Here is a 27,841-nt window from a genome sequence, read left to right on the forward strand (position 1 = left end):
CACAGACGAGACAATAAAATGTTTGCTGGAGGCATAGCAATTCATGCTTAAATCATTGGCTGTACACGAGTCACACACCTCGTCATTAAATTAAATATTATTTGATAAAGCATTTATTGTAATTTATTTTATTTTATCAAAATGATTTTTTTTATATTAAAAATTTAATTAGTTTGTTTATGAAAAAAAATGAAATGCATTATATAAATTTGTCAATAAGGAAAAAAAAGAATTTTCATACTTTAGATATGTCAATCGCGTGGTTTATTGTACTCACGTGAAGTGATGTATGATTATCAGACAGTGATCTCGTGTTTGTTGATAAAAATCTTACATACATTTGAGTAAGCAATGTATTTGATTGTAAAATTATTACTCGCGTGTATTAACAATTTTTAAGTTTTATTCTTTATTTTTTAAATTAAAAATCATTTTTCAAGCGGATCTAAATAATTGTTATAAGCTATTAAAATTATAAGAATAAAAATGAATAATGTTTTTATAAGTACAGCTTTGATTGAATCAGAATTAATTATAATTTAATATTATAATGAAAGGAACATTTATGGTGGATAATTTTCTAATTAATAGAATAATATTCCAATTAAATGACGCGACTTCGAGTAACAGCTAGTTTTATTTAATTTTTGATAAATAAATTTATTATAAAAGAAAATTTGTTACAAAGTTTTGCGAAAATTTTACTGGTAATAAATCCAACTAAAAAAATTATTCGCAAGACCTATAGATAAGTCTTTACACACCAATTGTTTGATAAATAATTCTAAGCGTACAATTAATAAAATTGCCGGTTTTATTTGCACGAATGTCGCGTGTCTGCACTTCAGAAAAGAAAATAAAATATTACACGTGTAATGTCACACGAAACTTTAAATTATTAATTTTCCGACATTTTCCTTTGTAAAACTTATCGTAAATTTTTCCTTATCAATCCATTGTTTAATTTATTTGATACATTTCATAAATTTTATCTAGTGTTACTACACAATTTTTTCTTCTTCCGCTAAATAAAAAAAATCTTTTATAAAAATGAAACTATTTTTTTATAAAATTTTTTTCTGTCTTTTTATCGCTTCAAACTCTCACGAAATTGACCTAATTACCGAAACATTTATTGTCGACATGATTAAAGCCATAAGAGCGCCTTTAACTGTTACAGGATTTTTTTGTTTTAATTCAGGTATTTTTTTTATCTACAAAATTATTTTACGATTAATAAAAATTTACTGTAATAATTTTTAGATTTAAAATTATCAAAAAAATTATCGCAAAATAATATAATTAATAATATAAAAAATCTAATTAATCACCAATACGATTTTGAAGAGAATCAAGAATTGAAATTATCACATCAAAATTTATATATTCTCGATGTTGACTGTCCAGATGCCACTGAATTACTTTTAAAGGTATGCTTTATAATTAATTAATTAATAATAAGTAAATAAATTTATTGAAAGTGTGAATAAAAATAATTTAAAAATTTAGAGTTTCGTGTAAATGCTAATCAGCAAATCTCCGGAATCTACATTTATATTATTCATCTTATTAGTGTCGCGCTGATGAGTTAATGATCGGACATTTTAATATATTATTTTTCAAGGATTATATGACTTTTTTTTATATTATATTTACTTTTTTTCACGGTCGGGTTTGTAACAATTACTATTTGCAATTAGTAATTTACATTATTTTATTTTAAATCATGTACAAATTATTCTTTGTCCTCAATATAATAGTTAAAATATATGACATTGTTGTAAATTAAAAGAAAAACTCTGAAATTATTATCCTAAAGAATTATGACGTTAAATTAGAATAAAACTGGAGTTTTATTACTTTCTCAGGTAATTGGGTAAGTCCCAATTGCTAAAGGAGACTTTTGTAAGTCTCTTTAATGCTCAAAAGAAAGAAAAAGGGCCTAAAGTTGAGGCATTTAACAAAATACTCTTTAAAATATTTATTTTATGATTACCGTTGGATTTTTCTTAGAATATTTACTTTAGGCTTTTCCAAATTATTTTTCTTTCTCATAAATTATTAATGACTATTGAAATTTTTACTAAAATAATTCTCAGAAATTTTATTTTTTAATTTTTCTTAGACCGAATTTTAAAATAACAATAATTTTATTAAAAAATTTATTTTAAAAAAAATTATTAATTTTTTTCTAGACATCGCCAAATAAATTTATTTCTATGCAATTTTTGAACCAAAATTTTAGAATTTAAAAATTTATAATTTTATTTGAAATTTTTTAATTTATTTTTTATTTTTATCATTAATTAATTTTAAATTTTATTAATTAATAAATAAATAAAATAAAAAATAATTAATTTAAATTTTAGGCTGAAGAAAGTGAAATGTTTGTTGCTCCAACGAGATGGTTACTTTTGCAAGATACAACAAATAATAATTCATCACAACTAAATTTAAAAAATCAATTTGACGGCTTAGGAATATTTCCTGACAGCGAATTATACCTTGCACAGAGATTAAAAAATGATTCGATAAACATACTATCCATTTATCGGCCTAGCATGTACGTGAACATAATTTTTGAATACCGAGGAAATTGGAACGCCCGAACTGGTGTAAATTTTGTGGACTCAATACCCGCCTCGCAGCGTAGAAGGAATCTTCATTTGACTCCTCTAAAAACGTGTCTCGTGGTAAATATTTATCATTACTTGACTTTTCAGGCTCTTTTAATTTATAATAATAATAATTATTATCAGTTGGTTAATCCAGACACATTAAATCATTTAACGGATTACAAAGATAAGAGAATTGACGCTGTTACCAAAGCTAACTATATATGGATGATGCATCTTGTTAATCGTATTAATGCCACGTATTTATTGTTACTTTTATTATTAATATATATAATGTTCAAAAAAATTTTATCTAACTAGTAGATTAATGAATGATGAATGAATATTTAAGAAAACTTATAATTAATTGATAATTACTATTAATAATTAATAATTATTAATTAATATCAATAATTATTATTAATAATTAATAATTATTGATTTATACTAATTAATTATTATTTAAAATTATTACTAATATTTAATAATTATTAATTTATATTAATAATTATTACTAATAATTAATAATTATTACTAACATTTAATAATTATTAATTTATATTAATAATTATTATCAATAATTGATAATTATTGATTTATATTAATAATTATTACTAATAATTAATAATTATTTATTTATATTAATAATTATTACTAATATTTAATAATTATTAATTTATATTAATAATTATTATCAAAAATTGATAATTATTCATTAATATTAATAATTATAACTAATAATTAATAATTATTAATTTATATTAATAATTATTAATTTAATATTCATAATTATTACTAATAATTAATAATTATTGATTTTTATTAATAATTATTACTAATATTTAATAATTATTAATTTATATTAATAATTATTATCAATAATTGATAATTATTCATTAATATTAATAATTATAACTAATAATTGATAATTATTAATTAATATTAATAATTATTATTAATAATTAATCATTATTAATTTATGTTGATAATTATTATTAATAATTAATAATTATTAATTTAATATTCATAATTATTACTAATAATTAATAATTATTACTAATAATTAATAATTATTACTTTATATTAATAATTATTACTAATAATTGATAATTTTTTAATAATTTAAAAAGAGTAACATACACATGGCGAAACACTTGGGGTTATCAAGACCAAAATGGAACATGGAGTGGAATGATCGGATTGTTGGATCGTAATGAAATCGATTTTGGTGGAACAGCGACATTCCTGATAAAACAAAGGATCGGCGTAATAGAATACTTACACCTGTATACACCTGTCGGGTAAACTGTTACATTATTTATTATTAACGCTACCACCATAGAATACTTTCATCACAATTGACTTGCTAATATATTTATATATTTATTTATGACTTAAAATTAAAGATCTAAATTTGTATTCCGCAAACCTCCACTGTCTTATGTGAGTAATTTATTCACTCTACCATTTGGGCGCACGGTTTGGTATGCTATTGCCGTAATGACGTGTGTTATCTGCGGATTTTTGTATATTACTTTGAAATGGGAGTGGAAAAAAACACTAGAGTCATCTGAAGAAAATACTCGACATCCTGACGACTTGCAAAAGGATCCTTCTCTAAGTGACGATTTATTAATTCTCTCTAGCGCTATTTTACAACAAGGTCGCTTATTTATCTGAGATCTATTTGTTTAATAATAATTATGAAAATTAATAAATTAAATTAAATTAAATTAAACAGGATTGTCATACGAACCACGGACAATTTCGTCAAGAATAATAACATTAATGTTACTTTTAGCGGCGTTGAGTCTCTATGCATCTTACACGGCAAATATTGTCGCTCTTTTACAGTCAACATCTAACTCAATAAACACTTTAAAGGATCTTATACAAAGTGGATTAAAATTTGGAATTTATGATATTGTTTACAATCGATATTATTTCGGGGTAATTACTATTTAATTATTTTAAAATAATTTTTTCAATGATATTTTTTAATATTTTATTAAGATAGGCACTAGATGATCCGATACGGAGAGAATTTAGAGAACGTTTTGTAACAAATAAATCTTCAGTATGGCTAACTATGGAAGATGGGATTGAAAGAGTGAGAAAAGGATTATTTGCATTCCACGTTGACACTGGGGCTGGGTATCAATTGATGCAAGAGACTTATGACGAAGACGAAAAATGTGGATTAGAAGAGATTGATTATATGGGTGTACTTGATCCGATGCTTGTTATTAAACGGAGATCTCCTTATCGCGAATTATTTAAAGTAGGGTTGGTATTTTTTAAAATTATCTATATTATTAACATCATAATGACATTTTTAAAGATATAAGCTCATCTTGATGTTACACTCACTAAGACCTTTCATTTGATTACCCACATCAACTTTTCATATATTTTATATATTTAATATATTTATATATATGTATATATGAAAAATATATCAAAAATGCAAGTGGGTACTCAAATGAAAGCTCTTGATGAGTATAACATCGGGATGAGCTTATATTTTTAAAATATATATTATATATATGAATATATGAAAAATATATCAGTTTGATATATTATTAAGTTTAAAAAAAAATTATTTTTAGAAAATTTCATTTCTTTATTTTTAAAAATTAATAAATATATGCTAAATTAATTTTATTAATTAAGAAATGACTTAGTATCTTGTGAACTATTGACTTTTTTAAAGATATAAGCTCATTTTGATGTTACTCACATCGAGACGTTTCATTTGAATACCCACATCAATTTTTCATATATTTTATATATTTATATATATTATATATATGTATATATGAAAAATATATAAAAAATGCATGTGGGTACTCAAATAATAGCTCTTGATGAGTGTAACATCAAAATGAGCTTACATCTTTAAAAATATCAATAATTAAAAAATGAGCTTGTATCTTGTGAACTATTGACATTTTTTAAGATATAAGCTCACCCTGACATTACACTCATCAAGACCTTTCATTTGAGTACCCAAATCAATTTTTCATATATTTTATATATTTATATATATTATATATATGTATATATGAAAAATATATTAAAAATGCATGTGGGTACTCAAATAAAAGCTCTTGATGAGTATAACATCGAAATGAGCTTATATTTTTAAAATATATATTATATATATATGTATATATGAAAAATATATCAAAAATGCATGTGGGTACTCAAATGAAAGCTCTTGATGAGTGTAACATCAAGATGAGCTTGTATCTTAAAAAATGTCAATATTTAAGAAAGTACAGTACAATTTAACAAAATTCATTATTTAATAAAGCAAAATTAAATTTTTAAGATTTGAAATAACTAAATTTAATAAAATTGTAGAACAAGGTTGTCGCCTTTCTAAGAATACAGTTATCGGAATGTAAATTTATAAAATTTGGAATTTCCTATATTTATAATTCGGGTTATAACCATACTCTCGAACTTAAATATTATTATTTTCGTTAGATCACTTTGGTTACGCGAAGCTGGACTACAACAACGCGACACACCAAGATTATTTACCAAAAAACCAGTTTGTGTAGGTCAGACCAGTTTTATAAGCGTTGGAACAACAGAATGTTATGCCGCTTTTTACACTATTATTTATGGAGTTGCTATCGCATTTGGAGTTTTATTTATCGAAATTATTTACCACAGATGGTATTAATTTACTCAATTAATTTCCTGATAACTCAATTAAAAGCCATTTCATTTAATTATAAATTATAATTTACTTTTTTAGCTTTGAAAGTAAGACTGATGATTATTCTGAAAGTGAGAACGACGTTGAACAACATCAACAATCAAGACAGACTTCTGGAGAATCATTAGAAGCTATCGAATAAAATTTGTTGTAGCAAATCACTAATATCAATAAAATTTTAGTTATATTATTTATTTTAATTTTAATTATTAATATCTAAGTAAAAAAAATAATTAAAAAAAATGATAAACTATTTTGTCGCCGGGAGGAAATGCTGATAGTAGTTTTTGGTGAAATCAACCATTAGATCTAATGTACACTCGGGTAGATCCTCCACTGCCATTGCTGGATTTCCAGAAAATTTAGTAAATGACGGAACGATTGTTTCTGGTGGTATCACTGCGTTATCCTCAATAAAGCAACAATCTTTCAGAATGCATCGTCTGCCCTGAGATTTAATTATTGTTATTATCGTCATTCCTCTTGGTACATTGATAGAAGGATTTATTAACTTTAATTTATTAAATTTCTTGATACATAATTAAGAAATGACCTCGTATCTTGTAAAATATTGACATTTTTAAAGATATAAGCTCGTCTTGATGTTAGACTCATCGAGACCTTTCATTTGAGTACCCACATCAATTTTTCATATATTTATATATATTATATATATGTATATATGAAAAATATATAACAAATTGATGTGGGTACTCAAATGACAGCTCTTGATGAGTGTAACATACAAATCAGCTTATATCTTTAAAAATGTCAATAATTAAAAAATGACCTTGTATTTTGTCAGCTTTTGACATTTTTAAAAATATAAGCTCATCTTGACTTTACACTCATCGAGACCTTTCATTTGAGTACCCACATCAATTTTTCATATATTTATATATATTATATATATGTATATATATTATATATACATATATATAATATATATAAATATATATATTATATATATATATATATATATAATGTATTGCTTATTGATGGCCTTGAGGGAGCTTCGGCTCTAAGGACAAATAAATATATATCTATCTATATATATATATATGAAACATATATCAAAAATGCATGTAGGTACTCAAATGAAAGTTCTTAATGATTGTAACATCAAGATGAGCTTATATCTTTGAAAATGTTAATAATTAAAAAATGACCTTGTATTTTGTCAGCTTATGACATTTTTAAAGATATAAGCTCATCTTGACATTATACTCATCGAGACCTTTCATTTGAGTACCCACATCAATTTTTCATATATTTTATATATTTATGTATATTTATATATGAAAAATATATCAAAAATGCATGTGGGTACTCAAATGAAAGTTCTTAATGAGTGTAACATCAGGATGAGCTTATATCTTTAAAACTGTTAATATTCAAGAAATGACCTTGTATTTTGTCAGCTATTAACATTTTTAAAGATATAAGCTCATCCCAATGTTACACTCATCAAGGCCTTTCATTTGAGTACCCACATCAATTTTTCATATATTTTATATATTTATATATATTATATATATGTATATATGAAAAATATATGAAAAATGCATGTGGGTACTCAAATGAAAGCTCTCGATGATTGTCACATCAAGATGAGCTTATATCTATAAAAACTCCAATATTTAAGAAAATACAGTGCAATTTAACAAAAGTCATTATGTAATAAAGCAAAATTTTATTTATTTAAAGCTTATTAAATATAAACAAATCCTTCTATCAGTGTAGTTAAATAAAAAATAATTTTAATTCTTAAAAAATTTCCCTACTTTTTTTTTTTTGACAAGAATTTGTCGTTAATAATTAGCTTCAACTTTTTTCAATTGTTTACTAGCCTGAATCGATCGAATTTTCTAATTGAGATGTCGTTAGACATAACTACCTTGTTAAAATGATAACTAATAAAAAATTGATTTAAAAACTTACTATTACTGCATTCTTTCCAATGTAAACATAAGATCCAACTACAGCTGCGTTAACAACAGCACGTTCTCCAACAAATACATGGTCACCCATTTGTAATGGGAAAAATGCAACTCTGAAATTATAAATGTTAATTAATATTTTTTTATTTTAAACTATTTTGTGAGAATTTTTATTTTTTTTTTTAACAAATAAATTATAGTAAAAAATTTAGTAAATATATTTCATTAAAATATATTTTCTAGGCTTAGTTTTTATTTCAAGAAAAATTAAAAAATTATTAAGTGTCATAAATTTTAAAATAAATCAATTACCCTTTGCTGAATTTTTTAAACGGTGGTCTTATCACAACATTTTTGCTAATTATACAATATCTCCCGACGCGGACATTCGCCAAGTCTCCACGAATAATAGCATCAGATTGAACAATAACCTTGCCATGCAAAACAATATTTTGAGAGCCGCATAAAACTGTTTGTCTGCTCACTTTATTTCCCGACGCCTGAAAATTTTATTTTTACAAGTCAAATAATTATTAATTGTTAATTTTTTATTATTAGTAAAATAAATTTTGACGTATTACCGTTTCAATATATTCAGCTCTGTCATAATAAATATCTTGCGGCTCCATTTTGATTTTTTAATTATTATAAACTATTAAAAACTCCTCAGCTGTAATTAAAAAATAATAATTAATATTTTAAATATAAAATTACAAATTAAGAAACAATTTAATTACTCTAATTTGTTATTTTCTTGCAGAGAAAAATGGTCATGTCATTTTAACAGCTGAGTTTTACAATAAAGTGGCGCCGCCTTGCGGAAAATTTTCAAAATAATTTTAGCGCCAAATTTTAAATTTAAAAAAAATAAAATTTTTAATGCAAAAAAATAAAAATTTTATTTTCTATTTTATTTAAAATTTAAAATTTATTAATTAAATTAGAATTTTAATAATAAATTTTAATTAATAATTAAGAAATGAAATATTGATGATTGAAATGTTTGTCGGTTCGTAACCATGACAACGAAAGGCTACCTGGTAATACTAGAGCAGTCTATAACCGGCAATCAAACAAACTCTATGCAATTTTTGAGATTGTCTGTAATTTTTATCTTCCTTATTGTTAATTCAAAGCAATGTCTTTGTTCCGAACACGCGAATGGTGGAGAATCGAGTGCAGTGGCGGTGAAGAAGTCTTCGACGGCCAGAGTCTTCTCGTAGTTCCGCTGTTTGGTGACGATAGGAAGGATATTATTGTCGTGTCAAGTCACAGTGGATTTTTAAGATTGTACAGTCCGTCTTCTAAATGGGATGAAGAGAAAATAAACCCTACGGGGTATCAATTGACGGATTTGATAATTGAGTCGCGAATAGCCGACTGTATTATTGATGTCAAGGCTGGAAGATTTGTTTCGTGAGTGATTTTTAAAATTCTATAATTCTAGAAACATAAATAAATAAAATTTTGATTTATTAAATAATTTTGTTAAATTGCACTGTACTTTCTTAAATATTGATATTTTAAAAGATATAAGCTCATCTTCATGTTACACTCATCAATAGCTTTCATTTGAGTACCCACACGCATTTTTGATATATTTTTCATATATACATATATATAATATATATAAATATACAAAATATATGAAAAATTGATGTGGGTATTCAAATAGAAGGTCTCGATGAGAGTAACATCGAGATGAGCATATATCTTTAAAAATGTCAATAATTCACAAGATACAAGGTCATTTCTTAATTATTGATATTTTTAAAGATATAAGCTCATCCTGATGTTACACTCATTAAGAGCTTTCATTTGAGTACCCACATGCATTTTTGATATATTTTTCATATATTCATATATATAATATATATAAATATACAAAATATATGAAAAATTGATGTGGGTATTCAAATGAAAGGTCTCGATGAGAGTAACATCGAGATGAGCATATATCTTTAAAAATGTCAATAATTCACAAGATACAAGGTCATTTCTTAATTATTGATATTTTTAAAGATATAAGCTCATCCTGATGTTACACTCATCAATAGCTTTCATTTGAGTACCCACATGCATTTTTGATATATTTTTCATATATACATATATATAAAATATATAAATATACAAAATATATGAAAAATTGATGTGGGTATTCAAATGAAAGGTCTCGATGAGAGTAACATCGAGATGAGCTTATATCTTTAAAAATGTCAATAATTCACAAGATACAAGGTCATTTCTTAATTATTGATATTTTTAAAGATATAAGCTCATCCTGATGTTACACTCATCAAGAGCTTTCATTTGAGTACCCACATCAATTTTTCATATATTTCATATATTTATATATATGTATATATGAAAAATATATCAAAAATGCATGTGGGTATTTAAATGAAAGGTCTCGATGAGTATAACATCAAGATGAGCTTATATCTTTAAAAATATCAATAGTTCACAAGATACAAGGTCATTTCTTAATTATGTTAAATTGCACTGTAATTTCTTAACTATTGACTTTTTTAAAAATATAAGCTCATCCCGATATTACACTCATAAAGAGCTTTCATTTGAGTACCCACATGCATTTTTGATATATTTTTCATATATACATATATATAATATATATAAATATATGAAAAGTTAATGTGGGTACTCAAATGAAAGGTCTTGATGAGTGTAATGTCGGAGTGAGCTTATATCTTTAAAAATGTCAAATTATATCTGTAAAAATGTTAAAATTCAATATTTTGATTTTTTTATGATAAAAAAAATCAAAATTGTTCTAAATAAATTTAAAATTCTCTTTTAAAATTTTAATAAATTTTTTTTTGTGATTATTCTGGAGAACCATGATTTAAATATTAAATTTTAATTATTATTATTTAATATTAATTTTCGTCAGATTAATTTATGTTGTGGTATATTTTAACATGGATAATATTTGCGGATTAATTTTTATTCCAATTAACTAATAGTCTGTCACTCAGCAAAGTCTTAATCTACAATAATAATTTATACATTTTATATCGTTAGATAAAAATAATAATAACATAAAATAGAAAATATTGAAAGTGTCAATTATGGTTTATTAATTTTGAAATTACGGGTCATTAATATACACGCATGATCATTAAAACAAAGTTTATTTCTCGACAAAAATATTATACAAGTGCAGTTACATTAATGTTTTATCGTAATATGTACATAGCACGTGTTTTAACTGAGTAGAGAAGGAGTAATTAGCATAAACCTCTCCCTTTGCCAGCTACTATCATTATTATTATTGTTAATTCTGATGGTTTCGATAATGATACTGGTCTCCCTCCTTGTTATACTCCTCGAGGAAAGTGTATAATATACACAGAGAAAATGTATGAATGTATTAAATATATAAAATGTATAAATGTAGACAGATAATACCAGTTAAGTCGGTTAGGTGTATATAATATTATACAGAACAACACTGGATCGTTTCACGTCATCTTAAAAGGATGGTAATCACTTGGCTGTTACAGGGGTTCTCAGGATCTACGACTGGGTATTCTGACACCCAGCAAGCTTCTCGTTTATGCTGTTACATTTACCCCTGGATCAACTGAGCATGGTTCGTCGAACTTTATTTTATTAATCTTATTATAATTATTATTTGTAAGGCACCACCTGTGCGTGTCTTCGATAAACCATTATTCTCACTAATTTTTATTCTTCTTTATTTTTCAAGTGGAAAAATTTACTTTTTCTTTAAATTAATCGATCGGGAAGTTTAAGCTCCGTTAAGTCAAGGTTATTATTATGTAACAGGTTCCAAATTAATGATCTCAAGGGTACATCATTAATTATAAATGATTTATAGATAAAAATAGAATCTTAAAGGGCAGAAAATTTTTTTAAATTAATATTATGTTTTTTTTTTTTCTATCATAAATATTCATAAAATATTGATAATAAATAATAAGTAAATCATATGATAATTATGGAATTTTATAATTGATTGAATATGGATCCTATTATCGCATTCATAACGTAGCAGTTTTTTTCTAAGATAAAGAATTCACTCAATTTTTATCATTAGAATAATATATAAAATTGCACTGATAAAAGGATTTGTTTATATTTAATAAGCTTTATTAACGGATTTAATAAATATTTATTAATAGTTAATAAATTATTTATTAAATACAATTTATTCAATGTTAATAAATATTTGTTAACAAATTTATTAATTGTTAATAAATATTTATTAATGGTTAATATTTGTTAACTGTTGACTGTTATTTAAAATTAAAAGCAAAAATAGCAATTTTCTTTTGACACTTTTTATAACTCTACAGCTGGAATTCATGATAATAATTAAATTCACTAAATAAATTAACCTTTTTAATATTTAAAAATATAAAAGATAATTATGAGCTGTGATAAAATTTGATAATTTACAATAAGCATTATTATAATGTAATATAATAATTGCAAATAATTTATAAAGATGATTTTTGTTTATAAGCAATTTTGATATCATATGACACGCAAGCCAAACAAATTCACTCAACAAAATATTTATTAACTGTTAATAAATGTTTGTTAACTATTAATAAATACTTATTAACTATTAATAAATGTACTTTCCTCCCAAATAAATATTGAATGTTAAAAAATATTTAATAAATTAAATGTCTTCAAATAAATTAAATTACTAATAATTAATAAATCTTTCTATTAGTGTAACTTTTACAAAATTTATTTCAATACTTAATTTATAAAAGTTAACTCTCTTGTAGCGAGAAGATTCAGCGGCCATGCGCCACCTGTTGGAATTTTCCAAAACTATACTGATAGAAGGATTATTTTATATTTAATAAGCTTTATTAACTGTTAATAAATGATTTTTTAACATCATAGGATTTAATAATTATTTATTAACTGTTAATAAATATTTATTAAAATTTAATGAATCAAATGTCTTCAAATAAATTAAATTATTAATAATTAATAAATCCTTTTATCAGTGTAACTATTACAAAATTTATTTCAATACTTAATTTATAAAAGTTAACTCTCTTGTAGCGAAAGGATTCAGCGGCCATGCGCCACCTGTTGGAATTTTTCAAAACTATATAGAAAGATTTTTTATATTTAATAAGCTTTATTAACTCTTAATAAATGTACTTTCCTCCGAAATAAATATTGAATGTTAAAAAATATTTTTTAAAATTTAATAAATTAGTCTTTGAATAAATAAAATTATCAATAGTTAATAAATCTTTCTATTAGTGTAACTTTTACAAAATTTATTTCAATACTTAATTTATAAAAGTTAACTCTCTTGTAGCGAGAAGATTCAGCGGCCATGCGCCACCTGTTGGAATTTTCCAAAACTATACTGATAAAAGGATTTTTTTTATATTTAATAAGCTTTATTAACTGTTAATAAATGATTCTTTAACATCATAGGATTTAATAATTATTTATTAACTGTTAATAAATATTTATTAAAATTTAATAAATTATATTCAAATAAATTAAATTATTAATAGTTAATAAATCCTTGTGTGTATTGATATTAATTATTATAATACACAGTAAAGTAAAAGGTGAGGAGCGTCTTATAAATTAAAAACGAAATGATTGAAGAATTTATAGGACGTCTTGTGTCTCTTAATTTATCTCTCTTTCTTTAACTTGTTCACTTAATTTATTTTATTCTGCCTGTCATACTTCGTTAGCTCTCTAAGATAACAAGAAACTAACAAGAGGATATTTATTAAATTACATCTATATCATTTTTGGTATTCAATAAAATATTTTCCTCGGTTCTAAAAATTAAATAAAAAAAATAGAGTCTGTAATGATAAAAAAGAATTAAAGGGTTTTATACATTGGAATGTATAATAAGAAAAATGAAGTAGCTCGTTTACTGATTGGATATGCGGTTCTCATTACGTTAATTGGCCAGTGACTTTGCTTCGGCAGGATCTTCAAAGGGTAAAGTATAATCAGGTAAACTTGGCAAGAAACGATGGCTGAGTAGAGAGCTCAGGAAAAATAATAATGTGATAATGGGATTTAGGAGGAAGCTGATGAAACAAAAACATTCTATTGCATTAATTATTTAAATATTTCCATCTAAAAAAATAAATTAGAGAATTTATTTATTTTTCAGGTGATCGATGCATCCTGGAAGTAGTTTACTCCCATGAATTGCCCCGTTTTCCGGCATCTCTGACAGCCGGTGCTTTTGGCGGTGCTCGCGGCCGAGATTTTTTCAGCGTCCAGTGCCTCGACGGGACTATGCTTTTCTATGAACAGGAAACACACACGTTTCAGCAAGTACTGAAAGACCGTTTGTTGCCTGAGCAAGTTGCATATGTACCGAGGAATGATGTTTTTATAACTTCGAGTCCTGGCTGGATACTTGAATGCTACAGGTCATAGTTATTCATTATTCTCAGTACAGTAACAATTAATTTTTTTGAGACACATTAATATTTACTAGTAACTTTGTAGTCACTATGTGACTGCTGTGACTTGTGAACTATAAATAAATAAAATTTTGCTTTATTAAGTAATGAATTTTTGATATATTTTTCATATATACATTAGGGTGGCGCAAAAAAACCGGCTATTTTTTTTTTTTTGAGTCTCGAGTGAAAAAATGTTAGTTTTTGATGTTTTGAGAGCTCTCTCCAAAGGACAGCTTAAAAAAAATTTTTAAGATGTCGCTCCAAATTTTTTTAAAATTCAAAAATCGAATTTTTTTATTTTTTTATTTTTTTTTCTCGTTACGGTATAATTTTATAGATTAAAAAAAAATAAGTTTCTGAAAATTTCAGTTCAAAATTTGAATTTTGAAAGGTCGCTCATAATTTTTTTCAATTTATTAGTGCATTAGTTTAGATTTTTTTGAGCGACCTTTTACTATTCGAATTAAAATTCGATGCATTTTTTTTTTTTATTTAGTACAATAATCGATAAAAATACATCACGAGATGAACTGAAAATCAAGCACAACATAGAAAATATAATTTTTTTTAATTTAATATTATTATTTAATCATCTGCCAGGCGTGGGTTCGAATCCCAAGCTGGTCTTAGAAACCAGCTTGGTTGAGATGTGACCTTACCGCGTAGGTTAAGATTTTTTCAAACCAAAAATACCCCAACGTACCACTCCCAACACTTAAAGTCGGCGATATGACTAATTAAAGAAAAAAAAAAAAAATTATGAGCGACCTTTCAAAATTTAAATTTTGAACTGAAACTTTCAGAAACTTATTTTTTTTTGGTCTATAAAATTATACCGTAACGAGAAAAAAAATTAAAAAAAAAAATTCGATTTTTGACGATTTTTGAAATTTTAAAAAATTTGGAGTGACCTCTTAAAAATTTTTTTTTGAGCTGTCCTTTGGTGAGGGCTCTTAAAACATCAAAAACTAACATTTTTTCACTCGAGACTCAAAAAAAAAAAATAGTCGGTTTTTTTGCGCCACCCTAATATATATACATACATATATATATATATATATATATATATATATATATATATATATATATATATATATATATATATATATATATATATATATATAAATATATAAAATATATGAAAAATTGATGCGGGTAAAATGAAAAGTCTCCATGAGTGTAACTTCGGGATGAGCTTATATCTTTGAAAACTCCAATATTAAAGAATTTTGGTATATTTTTCATATTTACATATATATAATTATAATTGACGTTTTTTAAGATATAAGTTCATCCTGATGTTACACTCATCAAGAGCTTTCATTTGAGTACCCACATGCATTTTTGATATATTTTTCATATATACATATGTATAACATATATAAATATATGAAATATATGAAAAATTGATGTGGGTACTCAAATGAAAGGTCTCGATGAGTGTAATGTTGGGATGAGCTTATATCTTTAAAAATGTCAACAGTTCATAAGATACAAAGTCATTAAGACCTTTACAATGACACTAAATTTCAGTAAAAAACCTGATTTTATCATATGACTATCCTGGAGACGAAATTTTTCTTATTCTCTTAATAATATAAATAATTAAACGTGTATAATCTTGTTTCGCGATGTATTATTTATAATTTTAGCATCGTTATCTCTGATTTTATATATCAAATTTATTTTTATCGAGCTTGGTATTGTTGTAGCTTACATGTCAGGGAGGAGGTTTCCTCATGATTCTTCTCTGTTGGTAGCAAAGTACACTTAATTAATATAAAAAATATGCAAGTGTAATTTGCAATTAGGTCGCTGATCGTCTAGGCGCCGGCGTCGAGACCTCGAGATCATGATGAGTAGAATATAAACTCTGAACCAACTCTTTTGTGTAATTTCACATGTCTATCTATAACTATATCTTATTTTGTAGTTTATAATATTACGCAAGACTTTAATTTGCTCCAATTTTGTGTCCCTTTTATTTACAACAGATTCAAAAAGAAATTTTTAAAACGTTATCTAAACATGTCTATAAAAAGCAATAAATATTTGCTGACAAGTATAAACATAAATAATTTATTCCAAGCACACTTAACGTCAGTTTAAATAGTAAACTCGAGAGTAATATGCAAACTACGATGACAGTCATTAAAATTGTAAATTATTTTTTTTATATCTCTGAATAATCTATATTATTAAGAATTGACCTTGTATCTTGTGAACTATTGAAATTTTTAAAGATATAAGCTCATCTTTATGTTATACTCATCGAGACCTTTCATTTGAGTACCCACATCAATTTTTTATATATTTATATATTTATATATATATATATATGTATATATGAAAAATATATTAAAAATGCAAATGGGTACTCAAATGAAAGCTCTTGATGAGTGTAATATAAGGATGAGCTTATATCTTAAAATATATCTATAATTAAGAAATGATCTTGTATTTTGTGAACTCTTGACATTTTTAAAGATATAAGCTCATTTTGATGTTACACTCATCAAGACCTTTCATTTGAGTACCCACATCAAATTTTCATATATTTTATATATATATATGTATATATAAAAAATGTATCAAAAATCCATGTGGGTACTCAAATGAAAGCTCTTGATGAGTGTAATATAAGGATGAGCTTATATCTTTAAAAATGTCAATAATTAAGAAATGACCTTGTATCTTGTGAACTGTTGACATTTTTAAAGATATAAGCTCATTTTGGTATTACACTCAACGAGATTTTTCATTTGAGTACCCACATCAATTTTTCATATATTTTATATATTTATATATATTATATATATGTATATATGAAAAATATATCAAAAATTCAAGTGGGTACTCGAATGAAAGCTCTTGATGAGTGTAACATCAAGATGAGCTTATATCTTTAAAATATATAATATATATATATATATATGAATATATGAAAAATATATCAAAAATGCATGTGGGTACTCAAATGAAAGCTCTTGATGAGTGTAACATCGGGATGAGCTTATATCTTTGAAAATGTCAATATTTAAGAAAATACAGTGCAATTTAATAAAATTGCTAGTAATTTATTATTTAAAAATCTATGCATACAAACATAGCGATATTATTATTTATGATTATGATAATTAACTATTAAATATTTATTAGGTATCAAAATATGGCAGAGTTCAGTAGAAGGAAAGAAGAACGAAAACATCTGATAGAGACAGATAAAAAGGATAATGATAGTGATAAGTGGCTTGAACCCGACTGGACTTATAATCTTGGAGAGGCGATACTTGGGATCCAGACTGTCACTTTAAGTAGTTTTGAGGTCGGAATTATTGTCCTCGGTGAGAGAAATCTCTACTGCTTCCGTGACAATTGTACAGCCGTTAAATATACCAAGAAACTTGATTACTGTCCCGTCTGTTTTCATGCTTATGTAATTGGTACATAAGATTTGTTATTATTGTTATTAATATAACGATGTAGAAAACATTTTTATAAACTTCCTCAATTTATATTTATATATACTTTTATAATTTTTAGAACCAGACGGTAAACTGATGGTTCTTGTCGTCGCCGACACGGACACCCTGCTGGTTTACGAGGGCGCAACACTCAAGTGGTCCGCGCAATTGCCTTTCACACCTGTCGCAATTGTACGCGCACAGTTTCAGGTAAAACTTTATAAACTACTTTTATTATTTAAATTATACCTACATAAACTCTAACATTATCCCACTAAAATTTATTATCGTTTAAAATTTTTTTAAAACTCTAATTATAGCAACAATAATAATAATAATTATTATTACAAGATGACCTTAAAGAGTGAATTTAATTTATTTTATCGTTTCCGTGTCCTCTAAAAAGAAAAAAAGCCTCTATAAATATCATTTTTATCAGAAATCATTGACTGCTTCCCTTCCCTCACTTAACATGTAAGCTTTTGATAAAAATTTTTATTATAATTATTATAAATTCCGATAAGTGGATAAAAAACTATTTTTAGCAGCTAGAATAATGATTGATTAAAGCGATCTGTAGAAAGATTAAGATTATTTAATTGATTAATTGGAATTGACTTGATTTCAATAAATGAAACAAAACCTGATTTTAAAGACAAGACAAAAAGATATAGAAGATAGGATTTATTAACTATTAATAATTTAATTTATTTGAAGATAGTTAATTTATTAAATTTTAATAAATATTTTTTAACATTAAATAAATCGTATTTAATAAATAATTTATTAACTGTTAATAATTATTAAATATAAAAAATCTTATATAGTTTTAGAAAATTCCAACAGGTGGCGCATGCCCGCTAAATCTTCTCGCTACAAGACAGTTAACTTTTATAAATTAAGTATTGAAATAAATTTTATAAATAGGTCACTAATAGAAAGATTTATTAATTATTAATAATTTAATTTATTTGAAGAAATTTAATTTATTAAATTTTAATAAATATTTTTCAACATACAATATTTATTTGGGAAAAAAGTACATTTATTAATAGTTAACAAATATTTATTAACCGTTGATAAATAATTATTAAATCCTATGATGTTAAAAATCATTTATTAACAGTTAATAAAGCTTATTAAATATAAAAAAATTCTTCTATCAGTGTAGTTTTGGAAAATTCCGACAGGTGGCGCATTGCCACTGAATCTTCTCGCTACAAGAGAGTTAACTTTTATAAATTAAGTATTGAAATACCGAATTCTATCACAGCTCATAATTATCTTTTATATTTTTAAATATTAAAAGAGTTAATTTAATTAGTGAATTTAATTATTATCATGAATTTCAGCTGTAGAGTTATAAAAAGTGTCAAAAGAAAATTGCTATTTTTGCTTTTGATTTTAAATAAATATTTGTTAACAGTTAACAAATATTAATTATCCATTAATAAATATTTATTTACAATTAATAAATTGTACTTAATAAATTACTTATTAACGCTTAATAAATATTTGTTAACAAATATTTTTTAACATTTAATAAATCGTATTTGATAAACAATTTATCAACCGTTAATAAATATTTATTAAATCCTACGTTAAAAAATCAGTTAATAAAGCTTATTAAATATAAACAAATCTTATAAATATAATAAACTTGTCAAAATTTATTTATTCAACTAAAAATTCATTATTTAGAATTTAGAAGGAGTAATTGTGATTTTATCTGAAGAAGGACGGCTCGAAGCTTGCTACCTTGGCGCCGAGCCGTCTCTATTTGTTGCCCCGCCGATCAATTCAAGAAAATTCGACATCAAAGCTGCTCAGCAAGAGCTTTTAGAACTAAGAAAGCTTTCTAAAAAAACTGCGGCAGGTATTAAGAAAATTTGATGATTTTAATAGCAAAAAAAATGATAAAAATTTGAATTTTAATTAGATAAAATGACAAAGGCGGTAATGGAGTCTGAAATAGTTATAAAAACAACAACAGAAGTGTCGAAAGATCCTCCTTATGATACAAATCCAGAAAATGCCGACTCGTATGCATTCACATCGCCGAGTTGCAAAATGAACATTGAATTGTCTTCATACTCGATAATAAGAGATGTTGAAGTTAATCTGTCCGTACTGAAGCCTTTGGTAGTTACTGAAGATTATTATTCATTCCCCAGCTTACGTAAGTGTCTTTCACACGGTAATAAGTAGTAACAATTATTGTGGTTAAAATATTATTTATAAAACAGGAGATCGGCAACAAATTCAAGTAAGAGTAGAGGTTATCGGGACCGAGACAATATTGTCCTCGGAATTGCGTCTTACGATGTCTTACGAAACGGAAAAAGGTGATTTAAAAGTTGTAGATAAAATAATTCAATTGCCACTGAGGATTCTTCTTCGAGTTTGTTCACCGGAAAGCACCGCAGCTTTTACAACGACTTTTAAGACTTCGAGTTCTTTGGTTAATTTTAGTCAACTATTTCCAGGTATTGAAAATGATGACCATTGGTATCAAGCGTCTTGATCTACTGACAAAATATTTCCTACAAAATATTTATGACAGAACATTTCCGACAAAATATTTAAAAAAAAAATATTTCTGACAGAATTTTCCCGACAAAAAAATAAAAAAATAATATTCCCTACAAAATATTGAAAAGAAAATATTTACTACAAAATAAAGTGGCATGATGGCCGAGCGGGCTAAGTCATTATCCCGTTAGTTCGCTCGCACATCATGCCGTGAGGCGAGGGTTCGGGCCCCGACGGTTGTTCGAATAGTTCCAACACCAACCGTCGGGGGTCGCTCCGGTAGCCGAACTGTACTGGCATGGTTTTTCTCTGTGGTTTCCCCATCGCCACTATTCCAACAACCGATAGAAAGGGGTGAGGAATAGGGTAAATACAGTACAGAAAGCACAAGTCGGTCCACAGCCGCAGTGATAATAAAAAGTTAAGAATAAATGTGCGAAAAAAATAAGGTTGATTATGGCAGTGAAATACAGGAGTGAAAAGGGATGTGCTGGGGTCCAAACGTAGTATAAAAATAGGACAGTATAAAGACAGGATGGTGGCGCACTCGCTGAATGCGACAGTTACCATCTACTCAGCCTTGTAAAAACCAAAGAAACGGTATACAAGTAAGAATCGAGTATATGTATATTTACTACAAAATATTCCCTAGAAAATATTTCCTACAGAATATTCCTGACAAAATATTTGAAAAAAAAACTATTCCCTGCATAATATTCCTGACAGAACATTCCCGACAAATTATTAAAAAAAAAAATATTTCCGACAAAATATTTCCTAGAAAATATTCCCCACAAAATATTGAAAAAAAATATTTACTACAAAATATTTCCTAGAAAATATTCCCTACAAAATATTTCTGACAAAAAGATATTTTGTCGGAAATATTTTGTAGCGAATATTTTCTCCGGGATATATTTTGTCGGGAATATTTTGTGGGGATATTTTTTTTATAAAAAATCCATTTGATTAATTAGATTAACTTCAATTTAGAATTATTGATCGACTACTCGCAAAAACAATCATCCTCATCATCAAACGCTCTGGGGTTGCGTCACATAAATTCAGGGCACGTTGTGACAATAGTATTAGGCACGAGTACAAACCGATACCGCGTACAATCGAACGATGCACTCGCGATGACCCTGATAGTCCAGCAGCTGTTGACCAGACTGTGCTCCCGATTGAATACCAATTCCGCTGGTAGCGTCGTCGCAAACATCACTCAGAATCATCTGCAGCTGGTCCAGGGGAATATTGAGGCCCACTTTAAGACCCGTCAACAAGTTCAACTCATCTTGGTACATTGAATTCTCATAAAATCACCACTGGACATTTTTTTTAATGTTTATTTCATGTCTAACAGAGCGAGCTAGCATTGATGACCAGCCAGCTGAGGAATATTGAAAAAAGAGTGCTCCAGAGCATGCGGGAAAAAAACTCACGATCTTTGGCGTCCTCTGGCCTCTCTATTCTCCTAGAATCGACCTACCAATTGCTGCTAGAACAATTGGATAAACTTGATTCAGCGCAGATGGTAATTTTCTATTACTAGTACTAGTTTTATTATTATTTATTGTCTATTCTCAGGAACTTCAACACGCTGCACATAAATTGCACGGCAGTTTGAAGCTAGTGCTGATGTTGATCAAATCCAATGTACAGGAAGATAAATACAGGCTCATTGAATCAGCAATTGGCTTTGAACCGCAACCACGCGACAATATTGTTCGTAAATACTCTAATTTATATTATTAAGAGAATAAGTAAAATTATGTGGCCAGTGTATTTATATGATAAAATGAAGTTTTATGCTTAAATTTGGTATTATAAATAGATAATTGAGAAATGACCTTGTATCTCGTGAAATATTGACATTTTTAAAGATATAAGCTCATCCCGATGTTACGCTCATCAAGACCTTTTATTTGAGTACCCACATCAATTTTTCATATATTTTATATATTTATATATATTATATATATGCATATATGAAAAATATATCAAAAATGCAAGTGGGTGCTCAAATGAAAGCTTTTGATGAGTGTAACATCGGGATGAGCTTATATCTTAAAAAATATCAATAATTAAGAAATGACCTTATATCTTGTAAAATATTGACATTTTTAAAGATATAAGCTCATTTTTAAATTATACTCATCAAGACCTTTCATTTGAGTACCCACATCAATTTTTCATATATTTTATATATTTATATATATTATATATATGTATATATGAAAAATATATCAAAAATGTATGTGGATACTCAAATGAAAGCTCTTGATGAGCGTAACATCAAGATGAGCTTATAGTATTAAAATATATATGTGTATATGAAAAATATATAAAAATTTAATATGTTATTAAATTTAAAAAAAAATTATTTTTAAAAAATTTCATTTTTTCTTTTTAAAAATTTTTTTTGCCATCATTTATTCGTTATAAAATTTTTAAAAATTATCAAATTAATTTTCATTAATTGAGAAATGATCTTGTATCTTGTGAACTATTGACATTTTTAAAGATATAAGCTCATCTCGACATTACACTCACCAAGACCTGTCATTTGAGTACCTACATCAATTTTTCATATATTTATATATATCATATATATATGTATATATGAAAAATATATCAAAAATGCATGTGGGTACTCAAATGAAAGCACTTGATGAGTGAAACATCGGGATGAGCTTATATCTTTAAAATATATATCATATATATGTAAATATGAAAAATATATGAAAAATGCATGTGGGTACTCAAATGAAAGCTCTTGATGAGTATAATATCGGGATGAGCTTATATCTTCCAAAATATCAATATTTAATAAAGTACAGTGCATTTTAACAAAAGTCATTATTTAATAATGCATAATTTTGTTTTTAGTCACATAGTGACTGTAAAGTTGCTAATTTTGTTTAAAACTCGTTAATTTACGTCTTAAGGTCTTAAAAACTTATCAATCTTTTTTTAGGACTGGGAAGAAATAGCTGACGTAACATTAGCAGCACTGCTGCGGGGAATTTCAAAAAAATCCGAGCATGAATCATCAGTGAAACAACTGAGCTGGAACGAATTCAAAACAACGCGTGATTTAACAAAACTGAAGAAACGAATTGTCCACGCTGTTGACCGGTTCAACAAACCATCTGATAACGCTGTCCTCCAGGAGGATGAATAGCTTTCTTAGATTTTATTGGTAATTTATGCGTAAATTAGCTTTGTGTACAGTTATTGTCATGTTCCATGTTAAATACTTTATTCTCTCATTGGCTATTAAATAAAATTTATATATGCATGGATAATACGCCTGTGATGTATGTTCTTTTATATTTACACGACCTAGATAATTAGCAGTATATCAACAAAGAAACCTATTCAAAAATAAATAAATATCAGTTGAAATAATAATAATAGTTGTCGTTATTTCCTATTTTATTGGTTAAAAATCTACAACGACTACAATAAATCCACTCATGCAGTCGCGGTTAATGTGACTGCAGGATGAACGACTATGCATAATAAATCTCGGTTCATTTTCTGCTGAAAGCCAAGGAGGCTGCTTTTGCTTAGATTGCCTGAAGCATAACAGCTCTTTGGTATTTCCGAAAAATTAAGTCAATATTTTCTATCAATGATTTTTTTTTAATCCATATTTATATAATAAAATGGGTTTTTTTTTTTTTTTGTTTAAATTCGTATTATAGATAGATAATTAAAAAATTACCTTGTATTTCGTAAACTATTGACATTTTTAAAGATATAAGCTCATCCCGATGTTACACTCATCACGACCTTTCATTTGAGTACCCACATCAATTTTTTATATATTTCATATATTTATGTATATTACATATATGTATATATGGAAAATATATCAAAAATGCTTGTGGGTACTCAAATAAAAGCTCTCAATGAGTGTAATATAAAGATGAGCTTATATTTTTAAAAATATCAATAATTAAGAAATGACCTTGTATCTTGTGAACTATTGATATTTTTTGGGATATAAGCTCATCCTGATGTTACACTTATCAAGATCTTTCATTTGAATACCCACATCAATTTTTCATATATTTATATATCTTATATATATATATATATATGTATATATGAAAAATATATAAAAAATGCATGTGGGTACTCAAATGAAAGCTCTTGATGAATGTAACATCGGGATGAGCTTATATCTTTAAAATATATATTATATATAGGTATATATGAAAAATATATCAAAATTCAATATATTATTAAATTAAAAAAAAATTATTTTTAAAGATATAAGCTCATTTTGATATTATACTCATCAAGATCTTTCATTTAAGCACCCACATCAATTTTTCATATATTTTATATATTTATATATATGTGTATATGAAAAATATATGAAAAATGCATGTGGGTACTCAAATGAAAGCTCTTAATGAGTGTAACATCAAGATGAGCTTATATCTTTAAAATATATATTATATATATGACATATATGAAAAATTGATGTGGGTACTCAAATGAAAACTCTTAATGAGTGTTACATTAGGATGAGCTTATATCGTTAAAAATCTCAATATTTAAGAAAATACAGTGCAATTTAACAAAATTCATTATTTAATAAAATAATTTTATTTATTATAGTTCACAAGTCACTGCAGTCACGAAGTGACTGCAAGATTGCTAGTATTAATTAAAGCAACACCTGGCATGGACCTCTATAAATAATTTGATTGATTGGAATAAAAATTCCAAACTTACGACATCCATGAGTAATTTAATAAATATAGTGGTAAAAACTATCTAAGATTGATCAACTTTAAAGCGTCAAGTCGGCGCCAGGATCACGTGCGAGAATCGATTCAAAGGAAATAACTACGTAATTTAATGGTTTCAAATTGACATTCACTATAATAGTACAATTATTGCTTGAAAACACGATAAAATTTAACTAAATTAAAAAGATAAATAATATGTTGAAATGTTTAAGCATTAGTTGGATAATATAAACAAAAACAAAAAATATTTATAGATAATCTTGGATCTGAATTGACGCCTCGCGCAGACAAGTGATATCGATCTCGGGATCTGCGTAAACGTATAAGATTAGCGTTATGATATAGTTTTTTTTTTCTATCAGAACCGCGGACGCGCCGGCGCCATCACTTTGACTCAACTCGTAGAACCCGCGGCTGTGTGCGTGAGTAATAATTCAGGGAAAAAAGACGGTGCACACTGATAATATGTATGCTTTGTAAGGCTGAGCAAAATAGAAGTAGGATTTCATGGTATTATGAACGTATAAACTCGATACCGATCTACAAGTATTGCTAAGCGCGTTACACTAGACCTGTGTACTTGATACATAAATAAGTAACGGAATAAGAGGTGGTAGTGCGAGTACACTACATATAATATAATATAATATCAGGCTTGCTAGTATACTAGTTGCACATTATGTATTCATACACACAATACACGTTACACACCCCCCTAACATCTGACGAAGACCCGGAGATTATAATATAATGAGTATCCAGATCTTCTGGTGATAAAATTTATATAAATATAAATATGAGGGAGGAAAATAGGGAACCAAAGTTTCGATAATTAAACTCATTTTTTTGCACTGACAGAAGGATTTGTTTATATTGAATAAGATTTATTAACAGTTAATAAGTCATTTATTAAGTACAATTTATTAATTGTTAATAAATATTTATTGATGGTTAATATTTGTTAACTATTAACTGTTATTTAAAATAAAAAGCAAAAATAGCAATTTTTTTTTGACACTTTTTATAACCCTACAGCTAGAATTCATGATAATAATTAAATTAACTAAATAAATTAACCTTTTTAATATTTAAAAATATAAATGATAACTATGAGCTGTGATAGAATTTGGTATTTTACAATAAACGTTATTATAATGCAATATAATTAATGCAAAAAATTTATAAAGATGATTTTTGTTTATAAGCAATCTTGATATCATATGACACGCAAGCCAAACAAATTCACTCAAAAAAATATTTATTAATAATTAATCTTTCTATCAGTGTAACTTTTACAAAATTTATTTCAATACTTAATTTATAAAAGTTAACTCTCTTGTAGCGAGAAGATTCAGCGGCCATGCGCCACCTGTTGGAATTTTCCAAAACTATACTGATAAAAGGATTTTTTTATATTTAATAAGCTTTATTAACTGTTAATAAATATTTGTTAACTATTAATAAATACTTATTAACTATTAATAAATGTATTTTCCTCCTAAATAAATATTGAATGTTAAAAAATACTTATTAAAATTTAATAAATTAAATGTCTTCGAATAAATTAAATTATTAATTGTTAATAAACCCTTCTATCAGTGTAACTTTAAAAAAATTTATTTTAATACTTAATTTATAAAAGTTAACTCTCTTGTAGCGAGAAGATTCAGCGATCGTATGCCACCTGTTGGAATTTCCTAAAACTACACTGATAGAAGGATTTTTCAATATTAAATAAGTTTTATTAATTATTAATAAATAATTTTTTAACATCATAGGGTTTATTAATTATTTATTAAAACTATTAATAAATACTTATTAATTATTAATAAATATACTTTCCTCCCAAATAAATATTGAATGTTAAAAAATATTTATTGAAATTTAATAAATTAAATTATTAATTGTTAATAAATCCTTCTATCAGTGTGTCCAAAGAAATTGAAGTTTTTTCTATCGATAATCAAAAGAAAATAATGTGTAATAGTATATAGCATGTGTGTGCACCAGAGTAGTATAGGGACCGCTCAGACCGCTATCTCAGACGGCATCCAGAAAAGCGAGACGACATCAGAGTAGGGTTTGAGAATAAAGAGGTCACGGTCCGCGATTAAATACATCAAACGTCATCAATTTCTGTTTTATATTTATTACTAGAGTTTTTTCATTGATTAAATCTCTAGATTTTGAATTATGTAATCGAAGTGATAAACTACGACATTTTCTTTGCAATCTGTCATTGTTGTTGTTTTTGGATTAGAATATTTATGTACGTAAGAGCTGTATGAAATTAAGGATCATTTTGTCGTAGACTTTTTTCC

The 27,841-nt window shown here is 26.0% G+C and overlaps 4 protein-coding genes across 7 annotated transcripts in view; 2 read left to right on the top strand and 2 right to left on the bottom strand.

The window, feature by feature from the left end:
* LOC123270672 (putative inorganic phosphate cotransporter) overlaps positions 1 to 20,752 on the bottom strand; it is a 41,332-nt gene extending 20,580 nt beyond the window's left edge. The window contains exons 1-2 of one of the 4 annotated variants that reach the window (XM_044736828.1): positions 20,746 to 20,752; positions 12,609 to 12,617 (exon numbers count right to left, since the gene is read on the bottom strand). The gene's annotated coding sequence lies outside the window, so the exon portion shown is untranslated. Of the gene's footprint in view, positions 1 to 8,286; positions 8,399 to 10,809; positions 10,816 to 12,608; positions 12,618 to 18,514; positions 18,525 to 20,745 lie in introns of those variants that run through there. The other 3 variants (XM_044736827.1, XM_044736829.1, XM_044736830.1) reach the window with 3 other exon arrangements.
* On the top strand, positions 1,035 to 6,507 carry LOC123270671 (glutamate receptor 3-like). The gene is made up of 10 exons (XM_044736824.1): positions 1,035 to 1,201; positions 1,264 to 1,430; positions 2,370 to 2,693; positions 2,760 to 2,875; positions 3,746 to 3,916; positions 4,022 to 4,278; positions 4,357 to 4,565; positions 4,633 to 4,901; positions 6,108 to 6,302; positions 6,385 to 6,507. The coding sequence occupies exons 1-10, from the start codon at positions 1,051 to 1,053 to the stop codon at positions 6,485 to 6,487; spliced, it is 1,962 nt and encodes a 653-aa protein (XP_044592759.1). The 5' UTR covers positions 1,035 to 1,050; the 3' UTR covers positions 6,488 to 6,507.
* LOC123270673 (dynactin subunit 5) lies at positions 6,354 to 9,041 on the bottom strand. The gene is made up of 5 exons (XM_044736831.1): positions 9,023 to 9,041; positions 8,867 to 8,955; positions 8,598 to 8,785; positions 8,287 to 8,398; positions 6,354 to 6,793 (listed from the first exon to the last, which is right to left on the bottom strand). Exons 2-5 carry the CDS (start codon positions 8,912 to 8,914, stop codon positions 6,596 to 6,598), a joined length of 546 nt encoding a protein of 181 aa, XP_044592766.1. The 5' UTR covers positions 8,915 to 8,955; positions 9,023 to 9,041; the 3' UTR covers positions 6,354 to 6,595.
* On the top strand, positions 9,324 to 24,165 carry LOC123270670 (protein PTHB1). Its single transcript, XM_044736823.1, has 12 exons — positions 9,324 to 9,701; positions 11,810 to 11,898; positions 14,452 to 14,716; positions 17,912 to 18,195; positions 18,296 to 18,426; positions 19,918 to 20,092; positions 20,156 to 20,395; positions 20,463 to 20,702; positions 21,742 to 22,049; positions 22,115 to 22,285; positions 22,339 to 22,476; positions 23,729 to 24,165. Exons 1-12 carry the CDS (start codon positions 9,424 to 9,426, stop codon positions 23,933 to 23,935), a joined length of 2,526 nt encoding a protein of 841 aa, XP_044592758.1. The 5' UTR covers positions 9,324 to 9,423; the 3' UTR covers positions 23,936 to 24,165.
* The last annotated feature ends 3,676 nt before the right edge of the window (positions 24,166 to 27,841 follow it).

Source organism: Cotesia glomerata, linkage group LG8, assembly GCF_020080835.1.
Source record: "Cotesia glomerata isolate CgM1 linkage group LG8, MPM_Cglom_v2.3, whole genome shotgun sequence".
NCBI classification, from domain to species: Eukaryota; Metazoa; Arthropoda; class Insecta; order Hymenoptera; family Braconidae; genus Cotesia; species Cotesia glomerata.

Excerpts from the sequence above, each read along its gene's own strand:
- LOC123270673 (XM_044736831.1), bottom strand. The coding sequence starts at position 8,914 with ATGGAGCCGCAAGATATTTATTATGACAGAGCTGAATATATTGAAACG. Across the intron at positions 8,786-8,866 it reads GAGCTGAATATATTGAAACG|GCGTCGGGAAATAAAGTGAG; the intron begins GTAATACGTCAA and ends TAAAATTTTCAG. Across the intron at positions 8,399-8,597 it reads TTTAAAAAATTCAGCAAAGG|AGTTGCATTTTTCCCATTAC; the intron begins GTAATTGATTTA and ends TTATAATTTCAG.
- LOC123270671 (XM_044736824.1), top strand. The coding sequence starts at position 1,051 with ATGAAACTATTTTTTTATAAAATTTTTTTCTGTCTTTTTATCGCTTCA. Across the intron at positions 1,431-2,369 it reads CCACTGAATTACTTTTAAAG|GCTGAAGAAAGTGAAATGTT; the intron begins GTATGCTTTATA and ends TTTAAATTTTAG. Across the intron at positions 4,902-6,107 it reads CGCGAATTATTTAAAGTAGG|ATCACTTTGGTTACGCGAAG; the intron begins GTTGGTATTTTT and ends TATTTTCGTTAG.
- LOC123270670 (XM_044736823.1), top strand. The coding sequence starts at position 9,424 with ATGTCTTTGTTCCGAACACGCGAATGGTGGAGAATCGAGTGCAGTGGC. Across the intron at positions 14,717-17,911 it reads TGGATACTTGAATGCTACAG|GTATCAAAATATGGCAGAGT; the intron begins GTCATAGTTATT and ends AATATTTATTAG. Across the intron at positions 22,050-22,114 it reads AACAAGTTCAACTCATCTTG|AGCGAGCTAGCATTGATGAC; the intron begins GTACATTGAATT and ends CATGTCTAACAG.